The 15,426-nt window shown below is 36.7% G+C and overlaps 1 protein-coding gene across 1 annotated transcript in view; it reads right to left on the bottom strand.

Moving 5' to 3' along the window:
• The window catches only part of C5 (complement C5), an 87,360-nt gene that overhangs the window by 36,859 nt on the left and 35,075 nt on the right, over positions 1 to 15,426 (bottom strand). The window contains exons 18-22 of the mRNA XM_003479135.4: positions 14,557 to 14,647; positions 13,176 to 13,249; positions 12,345 to 12,484; positions 7,384 to 7,614; positions 6,080 to 6,140 (exon numbers count right to left, since the gene is read on the bottom strand). Of these exons, the coding sequence (XP_003479183.1) occupies positions 6,080 to 6,140; positions 7,384 to 7,614; positions 12,345 to 12,484; positions 13,176 to 13,249; positions 14,557 to 14,647 (597 nt within the window). The remainder of the gene's footprint in view (positions 1 to 6,079; positions 6,141 to 7,383; positions 7,615 to 12,344; positions 12,485 to 13,175; positions 13,250 to 14,556; positions 14,648 to 15,426) is intronic.

Raw genomic sequence — 15,426 nt, 5'->3', positions numbered from 1 at the left:
TGATGCTGGCTGTTGGTTTGTCATAAATGGCCTTTATTATATTGAGGTGAAGACCATCTATTCCAATTTTCTGTAGAGTTTTTATCATGAATAAATGTTGGACCTTATCGAAGGCTTTTTCTGCATCTATAGAAATGATCATGTGATTCTTATTTTTGGCTTTATTGATATGGTGGATTACATTTATTGATTTGCGTATGTTGAACCATCCTTGCATTCCTGGGATGAATCCCACTTGGTCATGGTGTATAATCTTCTTGATGATTTGCTGGATCCTATTTGCCAATATTTTATTGAGGATTTTTGCATCTGTGTTCATTAGGGAGATCAGTCTATAGTTCTCTTTTTTAGTTGGGTCTTTCTCAGGTTTTGGTACTAGAGTAATATTTGCTTCCAGGAACGACTTAGGAAGGATTGCTTCCCTTTCAATTTCATTGAACAGTTTGAGGAGTGTCGGCATTAGGTCTTCTTTGTATTTCTTGTAGAATTCTGCAGTGAATCCATCTGGGCCTGGGCTCTTCTTGGTGGGTAAGGACTTAATTACATTTTCAATTTCAGTAACAGAGATTGGGTTATTCAACAGTTTTACATCCTCTTGATCTAGCTTTGGCACTTCATATGCTTCTAAGAATCTGTCTATTTCTTCTGTGTTATCAAACTTTCGAGAGTAGAGGTTTTCGAAGTAGGTGTTGATGATCTTCTGTATTTCTATTGGGTCTGTAGTGATTTCTCCTTTTTCATTTCTTATTGCATGAATTTGAGCTTTTTCTTCCCTTTTTTTAATAAGGTTGGCTAGGGGCTTATCGATTTTATTTATTCTTTCAAAGAACCAACTCTTTGATTTGTTGATTCTTTGGATTGTTCTCTTAGTCTCTATTGCATTGATTTCTGCTCTGATTTTTATAATTTCCTCTCTTCTTTTGGCTTTGGGCTTGACTTGCTCTTCTTTTTCTAGCTGTTTGAGGTGTAGCATCAAGTTATTTATTTGTATTCGTTCTGTTTTCCTGATGTGGGAACTCAGTGCAATAAATTTTCCTCTCAGGACGGCTTTCATTGCATCCCACAGGTTCTGGTAAGTTGTATCTGTATTTTCATTTTCTTTTAGGTATTGTTTGATTTCTTCTTTAATTTCCTCTGTGACCCACTGATTACTCAAGAGTGTGTTATTCAGTTTCCATGTGTTTGTGGGATTTTTGCAGTATCTTTTATCATTAATTTCTAATTTCAGAGCGCTATGATCCGATAACATGCAAGGGATGATTTCAGCTCTTTTGCACTTGTTTAAATATGTTCTGTGAGCTAATATATGGTCTATTTTAGAAAATGATCCATGTACTGCTGAGAAGAATGTGTATTCTGATGTTGTTGGGTGGAACATCCTGTATATGTCTATCAAACCCATTTGTTCACAGGTATGATTCAGTTCTGTTATTTCTTTGCTCATTTTCTGTCTGGTTGATCTGTCCCTTGGTGTCAATGGCGTATTAAGGTCTCCTGTTACAATTGTGTTACTGATAATTTGAGTTTTCATTTCTGTTAATAATTGTTTTATATAACTTGGTGCTCTGGAGTTTGGTGCGTATATATTTAAGATAGTTATCTCTTCCTCTTGGAGTTTTCCCCTTACAAGTATGTAGTGACCTTCTTTGTCCTTTATGGTCATTGTTGGTTTAAAGTTCACGTTGTCTGCAAACAGAATGGCTACTCCTGCCTTTTTCTGGATTCCTGCTGCATGAAGAATTGTTTTCCATCCTTTGACTTTCAGTCTGTGAGTATCCTTCTGGGTTAGATGGGTTTCCTGTAAACAGCATATGGTTGGATTTTGTTTCTTGATCCATTCTGCTAGTCTGTTTCTTTTGATTGGTGCATTGAGACCATTTACATTAATGGTTATTACTGTTAAATGCTGGTTAATTGTAGGAATGTTATCTCTCTGCTGTTGCATCTTTATCTTTCGGTTCTGTTTAATTATTTGCTTTGCTTAGTGGTTTTTTCCTTTGTGTATCTAAACTGTCTTTCAATATTTTTTGCAGGGTCAGTTTGGTGTTCATGAAGTTCTTCAGCTGTTCTTTGTCATGGAAATATCGTATTGCACCATCTATTTTGAATGATAGTTTTGCAGGATATATCAGTCTTGGTTGGAAATCATTTTGCTTTAGGATCTGGAATATTTCACTCCATGCTCTTCTTGACTTTATCGTTTGTGCTGAGAAGTCTGCTGTGATTCTGATAGGTTTTCCTTTATAAGTGATCTGTCTTTTCTCTCTGACAGCTTTTAGTAATCTATTCTTGTGTTGGATTTCTGGGATGGTGATTATTATATGTCTGGGTGTAGTTTTATTTTGGTTATGAGTGTTTGGAGTTCTATATGCTTCACTGATCTTGATGTCAGTTTCTGATCTCATGCTTGGGAAATTTTCAGCTATTACTTCTCTAAATATCCGCTTGACATCCTTTATGTTGTCTCCCTCTCTTTCATTAATCCCTATCATTCTTATGTTATTCTTCTTTGCATCGTCTTGCAGTTGTTGAATTGTTGTTTCCTGATTCCTTGTTATTTTCAAAAGATCTTTCCTTTCCTGTTCACTAGCTGCAATCATGTCTTCAAGGTCTGAAATTCTATCTTCACTTTCATTAAGGCGGTTTTTACAACTTTCAGTGGAGTTTTTTATTTCCTGTATATCTCTGTGCATCTGCATTATGTATTCTGTTTGTTTCTTATATTGCTCGTCTAGGGATTCTATCTTTTTGTTTAGTTCCTCCAATTTTTTATCTGTGTTTTCTTTAGATATATTTAGAATCTCTTTCATTTCTTTTATCATTTCTTCTTTTATCTGGGAGATTATTTCGAGTTTGAATTTCTTTAAAGCTTCCTGGAGTTGTTTGTCAACTTCAGTAGCTATTATGTCCGATATATGAGGTGGATGGGATATATTTTCTTCTATATACATTGCTCCTAGGGTTTCCTGAGATGGGCTGGAGGTTTGAGGTTGTAATTTGGTCTTTCGTTTTGTCATTTTGTATATTTCTGTGTTTCAAGTGTTATTTGAAAGCTTCCTCAGGATCTGTTGAAAATCCCCTTCTATGCTTGGAGCTACTGAGCCTCTGACACCGCACTACCCCAAGCCATTGGGCCTGCAGAACCAGTGTCCCTCCTCTGCCTGCTCAGAACTCCGCAGTTCCAGACAAGCTGGGCCTCAGGGACACTGTGCGCCCACCTGCCCCTTGGAAGATCCACAGCTCTTCAATTGCAGCCGGGTTAGGGTACTCTCCACAGGCCACAGTGCCTCAGGAGCCTGTGATCCCTCCCTGCTTGCAGAGATATCCACAGTCCTCTAGGCAAAGGAAGGGACTTCTGCAGGCACTCCAGATCCGCCCAGCTCCTCCTCTGCAGGCAGATGGCTAGGCGCGGCTGGGCTCGGGGGTTAGTGTAGGCCTGCCCATCCGTCAGGAGCTCAGCAGACTTCCAAGTGTAGCGGGGGGGGGGGGGGGCAGCTGTAGTGGCCTCTAACCCACTGTTCCACTTCTCTGCACCCAGAAGCCTGGGGGGTCCGGAACAGTCTGAGATTTGGGCAGACTGTGCTGGGCACTCACCACAGGCTGAGGTGCCTCAGGAAGCTGTGATGCCTCCCTGCTTGCAGAAGTATTCAGTCCTTCAGACAAAGGAACGGGCTTCTGCAGGGACTCCGGATCCGCCCAGCTCTTCCTCTCACTAGAGCGAGTCTTGAGCACCATGCCTCTGTGTTTAGGCTCTTTTCGTATTGGTGTCTCACAGTTTTAATTACTAACACTTTACAGCCTATTCTGAGACCTTGTCTGTTTACTCCTCTGAATGCATTGTTGTCTTTTGTTTTTATTTTAAACTAAATGTGGAGAAGTGTTATACTAGCAAAGCAATTTTAAAACATAAATGTTGAAAGATGTAATAAAATCTCAGGCATATCTTGTGCAGAATTGTTATCTTAAAATCTTTGGCCTTCTAGATGTCAACAAAGCTGTTTAAATCTGAGTTGCCTAAATAATAAGGAAAAAAAAAACTACGGCAAGATTGAAAAGAAACATAGTTGTTTTGTTTGTTCTGTTTTTGTGGTGCTGGGCATTAAAACCAGGGTCCTGGGTGTTTTAGACAATCACTTTGCCACTGAGCTACATATACTCTCTGGCCCAGAGATTTTTAAAACTAAGAGTTTCTCCAGAGAGATTTATTCTAGAAAAAATTATCAGTCTCATCTTGTTGTCCTGATATTCATATCTAGGATGAGTAAGATTTTAGAAAGCTTTTGGCAAAAATGTCAGTACTAGAGACATCAGCGGTAAAAAGGAAGAGAAACCAAAGAATATGCCGGCTCTGAGAGTTCATATGGCTCTGAGGCCCAAAACCTTAGAACTCACGACAGCTCTGCTCGCAGATCACCCACAGTAGGCAATCTGTAGGGGAGGGGAGTGCTGCTTGAAGGTAAAATTAGAGAAAACAACTAACATTCGTATATATGAAGATAAGATGGATTTTCTTTATTACTTTACAGAAATCATTCAGTTTGTGATTTGAGCTAATTTCAAATATAAGGGTGGTAACACTTCGCTTTCCTACAGAAAATGGTGCCGTGAGTATAGTGCCTTTGATTTATAAGTAAATATTTTTTTCCCTGTGGCCCTATTGTAGGGCCAGGAGTCTGTGGATGAAAAAATAGAAGAGGGGCCTACTTAGGTCTTTTAGCTAATCCTGACTAAAAAGAGTTAAAAGCAAACTTTATTAGGGAGATTCCTCTGGGAAGTGGGGCAGTGATGGACCGAAAAGAGAGAGAGAGAAGGGGGGGGAGAAAGAGAGAGAGAGAGAGAGAGAGAGACCGAGGCAGAGAGACAGAGAGACAGAGACAGAGAGAGAAAAGATGAAGAAGAAGAAGGAGGAGGAGGAGGAGGAGGAGGAGGAGGAGGAGGAGCAGGAGCAGGAGGAGGAGAAAGAGAAGAGAGAGAACAGGTAAAGACAAGTACCAAATGGCAATGGCTTTAGGACTGGCACCAAGAAACCAGAAAAAGAGCTGACAGGCAGAACAAGCCAAGTGCAGAAATGAACAGTAAGCCACCACTACTTCAATAGAATACAAGGGGCTAACTAACTTTAAGGCAGTACATACTCACACCTATGCACTAACGAATACATATATACTCTGTGTATGTGTGCATGTGCATTCAGTCTAAGCGTCCCTCTAGAATCATTACAGAGTACAATAGATATCCACAGGCCCCCTTAACTCTGAGCTAACCACAAATAAAGTACCCCTTGCCACACTTGGAAGCCAACCCAAGTTCCAGGGTCTCTTGCTTGCCCCTATAAAAGCAGATGGAAACATAGGGCCTGTGGGCCCTCCCCCTTTCCAAAGCCCCCTTTCCTGGTTCTTCCTTAAGCGGAGCTGTATGTCTCCCCCTCCTCTTCCTTTTCCTCTTTAAAAATAAAGTGTCTTCCTTTTGCTAAACTTTGCCTTGCTAATATTTTACTGGGTCTGAGTTTCCAGTTCCAGTGGGTTGTTTGGACGGTGGAACAGTGGTGCCTATCCCTGACCCCGGACACAACACTACAACTCTGAAAGAAAGTGAGAATATTTGATTTGACAGTAAGATAAATTATAACCACTGCACAAGGACTACAGCAGTCTGTCTTCTCTTATTGAAGAGAAAATAATTGTTACTGGACCATGTTCTAAATAAACACTGCATACATGTAGTGAGGCCTTGATTGAGTACTCACATGTTTGTAAAATTTTAGCTTTGAGAGGATTCATAGTATGTCAACTGAAAGAGAAGCAGGAAAGTGGGAGCAACAGGGACTAAGTTTAAGTGATTAATTAGAATTACTGGGCTTTCAAGCAATGCATGTTACATAAGTATGTAAATTAGGTACCCTTTGAATTGACATTTATAATAAAATGTTGTAAATCATCTTCATGATAGGTAGATTCAAGAAGTGGGCATTTCTGATTCTACACATTTAAACATTTTAAAAAGTAATGTTTTAAATTACACATACACTTAATTTGCAGAGTAAAAAGTCAATACATAAACTACAAAATCATTTTCCTACCATAAATTCCCCTAGGGTCCAGAGTAACACCAGCAAAACTTTCTCTTTTGACACCTTCTGCCTAAAGTAAAGACAGAAAAATTCAAGTAAGAAAATAATTAAATTTGTAGGACCCAAATTTCTTGGGTCAACTTTTCTGGACTACTTACCCAATTTAAAAAATATCCTCTTATTTTAGAAAGGCTAATTTTGTATGTTATATGCATCTTAATTATAAGATTTTTCTGGCTATTTGTGTATCAGTCAGAGCAAACATTTCCATACAAGTTATTATATGCCAGGCAATTTGTCTAAATGCTTTATGTATCCTATCTCTTATCTCTGAAAACTTCTCTGAAGGAGGTTCTATAATTACTCCATTTGATAGATGGAAAAACTGACTCACACAGACGTCAAGTAACTTATCCACTGTCTTGTTGCTAATGGTGCCAGAATTCAAAGCCAAGCAGCTTGCTCCATTCTGTGCATGAAACCACAGTGCAAATACATAGGAATGTGCCTTGTACAGAATAAATTAATAGAGGTTTACTGACATGAATTTTACAGCTGGAAACAACTCCAAATGAAGACTTAAGAAGACTTAATCTGTTGATAACTATCCATGTTGCCCTTGGCAAGAACCAAATCTTGTTTCAAAATTAGCACCATTTTAAATTTATGCACATAACTGTATAAGAACCTTACTCATTGTGGCATTATTTAAAGAGAAGTAAACTCTTTCAACGTCTGCAAAAGCATCTTCATCTTGGTGACATGCAAACACTCTGCAGAGTGTGAGGTCAATAATATCTAACAAATGTTCTTTTATTTTTTGCCTTTTCTGGCCTGTTTACTCAAGTATAAATGGAAAGTTTTCTAGACCGTGAGTTCTTTAAATGCAAGATTTAATGTGTTTTGTTTATTGCTTTATCTTCAATACCTGGCATATACATTTCAAGACACACTTTCTGGATTTGTCTTGAGTGGCTTTGGGGAAGCCTGGAAGAAATGTACCAAATTGTTACAAATTGGAATCTCAGAGTGTGGGGATTATTGGTGTCTTTGTTTTTCCAGTACTCATATTTTCTATAATAAGCAAATGTCATTGTTTTATTTAAAAATTGTAAGCATAATTGCTAACTTTTTAAGCACAAGAATAATGTAGAAAAAAAATCTGTGATAATGTCCAGATTCCTCAGTTGTTACATTTACATTATCATTTCTCTCCCTCTTTCCTTCCCCCAACCCTAATCATTTAAACATAGATTGTTAATGACATTTTTTTCCAGAAAAATAATTTTTTAAAAAAAGAGTGCTTTTCTTACCACTACACGTAATGTTTTTACTAAAATTTCTCTTCCAAATGAAGTCTCCAGGGTAAAGTTGATGTTATGGAGGCCAATTTCCAGAGGAAGCAGGCTGAAGGTCACCAAGTGGCTGGAGGAACCCTCCACTTGTTGACGCACACATTTAGAAGTCTTTGCCCCCTGACGGCCGGTGGCTGGGCTCCCTCCTGATGTACAGATCCCCTCCTCGGTAGACACTTTAACACAGAACTGAAATATCACAGGAGAAGAATCCTATCAAAATCTTGCTCTACATGAGTCATACATATTATGGCAAAAAAAAAAATCTTTATCATCACTAAGAAAGTTTACCCTGAATGTTAGCTGTCAAGGCACAAGCTCTCTCTAGGTGCTTTACCAAACCCAGAGTAAGCGCTTACGTTCTAGGCATGGGAGGAATCTGGGTTTGGATTTCCTTGCATATGCACAAAAGTTGCTGCAGAACGTAGCAATGCGAATCGATGAGTAGGAAACTTACTACTGGCTCAGAAATGACCCCTTTCCTTTGACCATTTCTGCCTAAATAGGTGCAAAGCTATGGTTGTTCTTTTATCATGCAATAGCAAAGTGAAAGAACAACAGTTACAGCATCTCTTTGCACGTTTGTGTGTTTGATAGCGGCAGCCTCGTTGCTGGGCATTCTGTCTTATTCATCTTTGTATCTCTGAGCTCAGCCTCTGACATCCAATAAAGAATGGTTTGAGAAAAGCCTGAAAACTACATCCCTTGACCCATTCAAAGCATGTCCAGTATGTCCCCAACTTCCTTTTCCAATCTTACAAACTTCCCACTCACATTTCATTTTTCAACTCAACTTTAGCTCTTGAAAATTGTGGATTCACACCTTGGCTTTCCTTACTAACCATGCTATGGGAATAGCATGTACACCCTCTCTAACTTTCCATTTCCTAATTGTTACACTGTAATAGGAATAGTAGTCACTGATTCTGGAGTGAATATTTTTCAACTTCTTTTAAAATCTGGTGAACTGACAGAATCAAGAACTATCTCCCAAAAGAATAAATTCATAAAATCTGGAATAAACCAACACAATACAGATGAGCAAATATCAATATTCAACAACTAATTTTGTGAAATTTCTAGGTTTCAATTTAACTATCTTTGTGGGTCAACAACAACCACAGTGAGTGGGGCAGCAACTGAAGAAGATTACTGGTCAGCAGAGGCCAACAATAGTATAGCAGGGGCAGAGCAGGAAAGAAAGATCCTAGGAATTCTGAGAGCTGAGGCCGGGGATTGCCAGTCAGAGCCCAGCCTGGACAACTTAGCAACACCCTGTCATGACATAAAAAATAAGAAAGACCTGGATATGTAGCTCAGCATGAAACCCCTGAGTTCAGTTCACACGTGCGCACACACACACACACACACACACACACACACACAGTGGCCTTTGATAAAATTCATTTGCAAATTTAAATACAAGTAGCAGATGAAAGAAAACAACTACCAATATATGTAACTGGTGAGGAATTAAACGTCATTAAATATGAAGTGCTCCTATAAACAGTAACAAGTGTTAACACTTATGGAGTACTTCCTACAAGCAAGGCATTATATTTACATGAACTAGCTCATTTAACCTTCAACAATGATTATTATCCCATTTTTCAGGTCAAAAAACTAGGCAAGGGAAGGCTAGGCAACCTACCTTTGTCAAGGAAACAACTCAATAGTAAGCTAAAGAAAGGGATGTAAAGCTAGTGCATAGGGTGGCATAGTTCACAGTACAGGAAAGAAGGAATACAAATGGCTGGCAGATAACTGAAATGAGGCTTGACATGGTTAGAAAGCAGGGTACTAAAATGAAAGTATCCAAGGCAGGCCTTTTTCCTCCATCATATTAGTACAATTTTGTGTGCATTTATAGATAATACAGAGTGCTGTCTTTCATACTTTCAAATATTACATAGTTGCATTCATCAATCATGTCCTAAAATTTGCTTTTCTTAAACATTACGATTTTTGAGTTTTAATCCAAATGATACATTTATTACCTATTTAGTCCACTCATTTCAACTGATAGGTAATATTCATTCTATGAATAAAAATGTTTATAAAAATTATAAGAATATTTGGGATCTTTCTCCCATACATTGATAAGAATGTTAATTGGTGTAGTCTTTCTGGAAGGCAATTATTATAATACTTATCAAAAGGTTAAATATTGATGCCCTTTAATATAAAATTCCACTTTAAGTCAAAACATCTGTCCTACAGAAATACCCATGTTTATGAAGAAAGGCCACATCTAAAAGTAGACTTCCCAAAGATTATTAAAATAGTGGAAACTTGGAGACATGAATGTCTTTAATACAAAAATGGTTAAATATAATACATTCCATATGTGAATTACTATGTGATCGGGAAGCAAATAAAATATTGCTATGGAAAAATGATTCTCATGATATTAGTGAGAACACACGTTGAAAGTGTGCATTAGTGTGTGTCGCACCTATTTTATGTATGTTTAATTAGGTGACCTCAGGAACCCTTCCTTGTTCCTTTCATGACTAGGACTTAGCTATGGCCTTTGTGGCATAGTTTTCTGTTCTATTTACCTATTTATGTATCTATTTGAATTATAATTTGACATGTTTAAAGAGCGACCTCTTTTAATATGATTTGGATTAAAAATAAAATTGTCTTTCTATGGTGAAAATTACATCTGATTTTGGTTGTGACAATGAAAACTGGTTTTTTAACAGCTAGGTTATATGGCAACCATATTGCATATTATATAAATCAAATAAACTAAATGTGAAGTTTGAAGGTTTAAGACAAAATCAGATTTCTGGGCATAGTGACGCATGCCTGTAATCCCAGTACACAGGAGGCAGAGGCAGGAAGATTGCTGTGAGTTTGAGGCCAACCTGAACTACACAGAGTCCAGCCCAGCTTGAGCTACATGGTGAGACTCTGTCTCAAAAAAAAAAAAAATGTTAAAGGGCAGCCTACTTTCCATGCCCCTTTTTGTCCCTCTCAGGTGGAAGCTTTCTTTCTCTCAACAACTTCTTCCTACTCTTAAAAAAAAAAAAAGCAGTATTCCAATAAAGTTAAGATAAAGTCATTTAAATACAAAGCATTAATAAAAGGGTAACAAAATTGACAATATTTTGATTTTTCAACTTTCTTGGTTATGTTGGGTTGAATAAGAAATGCCTATCTCAATAGAAATGAAAAATTGAAATAAATGTATGTGGAGTCAGTGCTCATTTCTAATAATAAATATTATTTATTTATTAAGTTAATTGAGGGAAAATATTTAATGAGATTTTTTAAATAAAGATTTTATGTTTAGTAACTTTAAAATTTGTTATATTTTTATCAATTATGCACTAGTAAAATTTGTAATAAGTAAACCTACAACAATTTGCTACTTAGTCTTATAGTAATTTAATTTAAAATATTTTATTTTTTATGTATGTGTATTCATTGCATCAAAGTATGATAGCATGATCAGTAGAAAAAATTCAAACATAAAAGAATGGAAATATGAGTTTATAAAGAAACAAAATTGTACATAATCTGTTGATGAGTTCATTCAAGTATTTAAAAATGGATTGTTATGGTATTTAGATTCTGCTACCTACATTTAAAGTTTGATATAATGGTGTTAATTTTAAAATCAACATTTAAATATACAGAAGTTACAGATTAGAATCTTTTCAAAGGTTAGAATGAGAAAGTTTAAATTCTACCCTGAAAATGTGTTAATGGAACACATAGTTTCTCCAAAAAAATTTAGAATATGGAAACAAAATTTTTTGAGACAGCTGAGATGGTTATCTCTAAGAATAATATTACAGCTTTTAAAAATGCAGGTAGAGTTTTGGACTTCACAGGGTTCCCACGTAAAGTTTTGTGATTATGGTTTTTCTAGTGGAAACAGCCTACTCTGTAATATTCTCTAAAGGTGTGCTACAAAAAGGACAACTCGTGGGTCCCCTCATGGTTGGAGTTTTCCATAGATTGTACCTTGCAGTGAGTCAGGGTGTATGATTTTAATTGCTGTGATTAAAATGATGGTGCATTCGGGGAGTAAAATAGTGATGGTTAATCTTGCTTGTCAACTTGGTCGGTACGAGAGACATGGAGGAAACTAGAAAAGCACACTTTCAGGTGTGTCTAGGTGGGTCATGGAGGCACGGCCTTGGAGTCTGTATCAGTCACTGACTCCTTCCTCTCTGGCGCTGTTCCCCAGCTCTCTGACTCCCCCATACTAGGAGTGGAACATCTTTTCTCTGCTGCTCTCTTCCACCATGATGTTTCTGTGTGGAACCAGTCAAACATGAACTGAACCTCCTAAAACTGAGCCAAAATAAACTTCTGTCTAAACTGCAGATGCCAGATATTCTGAAGTGACAGCAGCAGGGGACTAACTGATATTACAACAGTGTTTGTTTCAATGTGTTTGATTTCCACAATGCTGCAGAGCCATAGCTTTGGAAGTAATAAGGGAAATGAATTAGAAGAAAAGGAAGGAGGCCTTCTGTATAGTCAGATGTTTTAAATCAAGGTGTCAGAGGGAACGATAAGACCTACGAAGTGAAGATGAGTATAAATGGCTACCTTGGAGGAAAGGAAAGGGTTTTTAGAGTCAAGGAGATCAAGGAATTCAAAGATACTCAGCAAACTGAATGTGAACGCACCTCTGAACCACTGCAGCATACTGAATATTTTATATACTGTGTTCTTCTTCAGGGCTAGGTTACATGAATATTTTTCTTAATTCTTCCTCCTTTTCATATCCCGTCTATCAAACAGCACATCTAGCACAATACTCACAGATGCTTAGTTTCTCATGCTGAACTGAGTTCAAGTTTTACTGTTTTGTGTTACATTAATGTCATTCTCAGAAAACCAGAAAGCATTTCTTTTTGCCTATTTGTTCTAATTTACCATAAATAACTACTTACCATCATCCCAGAAGTTCTATAGTTATAAACAGTTCCTTTCAATTGGATTTGTTCCCCTCGTACAACAGAATACGGTATGCTCATTTCTAAAAAGACATCTTTGAACACTTTTGCTTTGAGAGTATCAGCAACACACATACCTTTAGCCCAAACAAAAAGCAAAATAGACATGTATTAGGGAATTCCTGTCGTGTTTTATTAGTACTAAAATGTCTTATACTAACTTTACTTTAAGGACAAAAGAATATTAGATCATGTTTTTCTCTCATCCCATGTCTTTTTAGATTGACCACTGATCTTTATTTTTATACTTACTGGCATGTGTTAGTAGACATTTCATTCATTCAACAATTATTTAATTCTACTTAAGGTGCAAGAATACTTATTATCAAAAGTACCTAAACTTTATATATATATATTATTGGATCCATTTAATAAATAAGAATTTTTATTGTGGAAACCAAGATTTTTGGAAACACAAAGAGCAAAAAGATGAAACCAACTCTGAAGTTACTTATAAAGTATCTGCACTAAGTTGCCATGAAGGAGAAGTCATACATTGCTTTTAACTCTACTCAACCTCCTAGTCACTGAAAAAATGAAAGAAAGTGGAGACTTGACAGCAGCTATAAAATGACAGTTAAGTAAAAAGAGAAAAAGAAGAAACCAATAGGTTCAAAGATGTGGCTATCTCTAAGTCACCTTTATACATAAAGAATATACTCTACAATGACATCACTTAAGTTCTGAGAAACTAAAGACATAACCAAGACCTGCACCTTGCTAATCAAATCGCCGCTTAAGTCAGTGTCTAACTGGGAAGTTTCTTACCACTGTTTGAAATGCCCACGCCTTGAATTTCCCAGGTGGTGAGAGAATCAGGTAGCTTTAATTGTATTTGACTCCTAGAAGTTAAAAAGTCGATTTTGAACTATATTTAAACATTATTTAATCCAACATGACAAACTTTTTTCTTTGAACTAGTTTAGAAGACAGAAGAAATCACAAGACAAAATCATGTCAACTAGTAAGCAAAAATCTCATTAAAGAAAAATGCATTCAGCAACCCTCACGTATTCCATTTTTTTAAATATTACACCTGTAAAGTGAACATTTAAGTTTAGAAGGGTGCCTTTGAAACACTGCAAAGGCAAAACAAATAGAACAAAGAAAACTTTTGTTCATTGTATGTTCTAAAATAGGGAAGCAAAGTAATGCATCTTGATACTGTGGGCAGAAAACTGATGCAATTAAATTTCTGATTGTGATTGAACTTGTATATTTATTGACAGCTGTTGCATATCAACTCTATGTCAGGTAGAGTGGAATAAACTACTTCGCTGTAGCAGTTGTACCAAGAAAGCATTAAAAGAATTCATAGGCAGTATGTATTCATTCAACACCTTTATTTAAATGCCTTTATAAGCAGAGTCCTAGGCCAGGTCTTGTGTACAAAATGGTAATCTGAATTTAGTTCTTGTCTTTGAGGTAGTTACACTTTAATGAAGAAGACAGGCCAAGTAAACAGGCCAGTGCTGTACTCTGGTATCCAAAATGGGGTTACTGTAATTGGGAAGGGTAAATCAACCTAACTCCTAATATAGGGTGAGAAACAGTGTTGGGAAATTTTGCCAAAGGTGCTAGCTAATAAACACTGTCAGATAAGAGGACAACAGAAAAGTTAGAGGGGAGCAGGATCAAGTCAAGAATAATCATGAACAAATAAGCCTGAAAACTAGTGGTTTTGGCCTATCTAGGAAGAATGATGCTTGGAGACTGTATTTCTTATTGTTTTCTTATTATTGGTACAGAGCAGCTATTTCATCAAAAAGTGTCAAATCAAAGACTTTAACAAGAGAATAACCTTTTTTTTTTGTTTACCAGCATTTGTTTTATACTCCAGATATTAGTAGTTTAAAAGGAGCTGCTTACTAGAGTACAGCCCATGTCTGTATGCAGGAAACAGATACTAAAGTGAAATGAAATGAAATGGAATAGTACTGTTATTTACCAATGATTAATGCTGCCCTGGAACCAATTTCCAAAATAAGCATATTAAAAAACAAAATCATGAGGCAAAACAATATAAGACTAAATTTTAACTTTTAAACATCTTAACTCTTAAGCAAACTGTAGGGAAATAAACCGTGTCCAGGCCATAATACTTGAAATTTCCATTTTTTTCTAGAGTAACATCAAAGAAGCATAATACCTTGTAGGAACACGGTGAACTTCCCACAACCAGCTTTCTGGAAAGTAGCTCCGAATTGCTACCTTTGTCACTGGTAACACGGTTTTTACATCTAGGGAGAAAAAGAAAACATTCAATTACAGAAAAAACAATATAAAATCTACTCATACATGAAATTTATAGTGTTAATCTGTAACTTAAATGTTTTCTGAAAAATAAATGAAACATTGTGTTCATTGATTTCAGAATAAAACTATGAAACTCTTAGAACAAGCACTGATAAAGCATAAAATATATAAAATGATTTGTTTCTTAAATTGTTGAATTTTTAATGTTCCTGATGTTCTACAAGATACTGGCCAGTGTGTGGAATTATTGGCACTTCTATAATTTTAATAATTGTGTTTATATTAGAAAAAAGGAAGCTTTACGTAATAGCCTGCCTTAAATCGATCATTTATTTGTATTTACTTTAATAAGTACTTCTGCATGAGACATATCATAGGGACTGCATTTACCCCTAGCCTGAAAAAATCTTGAAAACTAAGCATAATACAAAAAATAAGCATTTTTAGGTTGAATGCAGCGGTGCACTCCTTTAATCCCAGCTACCTGAGCTGGGGCAAAGTTCAGTGTAGAGCATTTGCTTAGAACTCACAAGGTCATGGGTTCAATCCCCAGTGCCAGAAGAGAAACAAACCAAAACAAAACCAACGTTCAGACTTTGGAGCATAAGTGACACTGGACTGTGATCCCACAGAAAGGTGAGCCCTAAGACTGTCCCAGTGTACTGCCTGGAGGAGGTAACAGGCCACATCAGGGAGTACAGACTACACGGAGCCTGGTAGTCTTGAAGACTTGTAGCAGACAGATGGGAGTTTTGGGAGGCCA

The sequence above is a fragment of the Cavia porcellus genome, unplaced genomic scaffold (genome assembly GCF_034190915.1).
Source record: "Cavia porcellus strain 051 isolate PalLab524CR breed Dunkin Hartley unplaced genomic scaffold, mCavPor4.1 scaffold_1, whole genome shotgun sequence".
NCBI lineage: Eukaryota > Metazoa > Chordata > Mammalia > Rodentia > Caviidae > Cavia > Cavia porcellus.
Note: the sequence above shows the minus strand (reverse complement) of the source record. Positions and strands in the feature narration are given on the sequence as shown.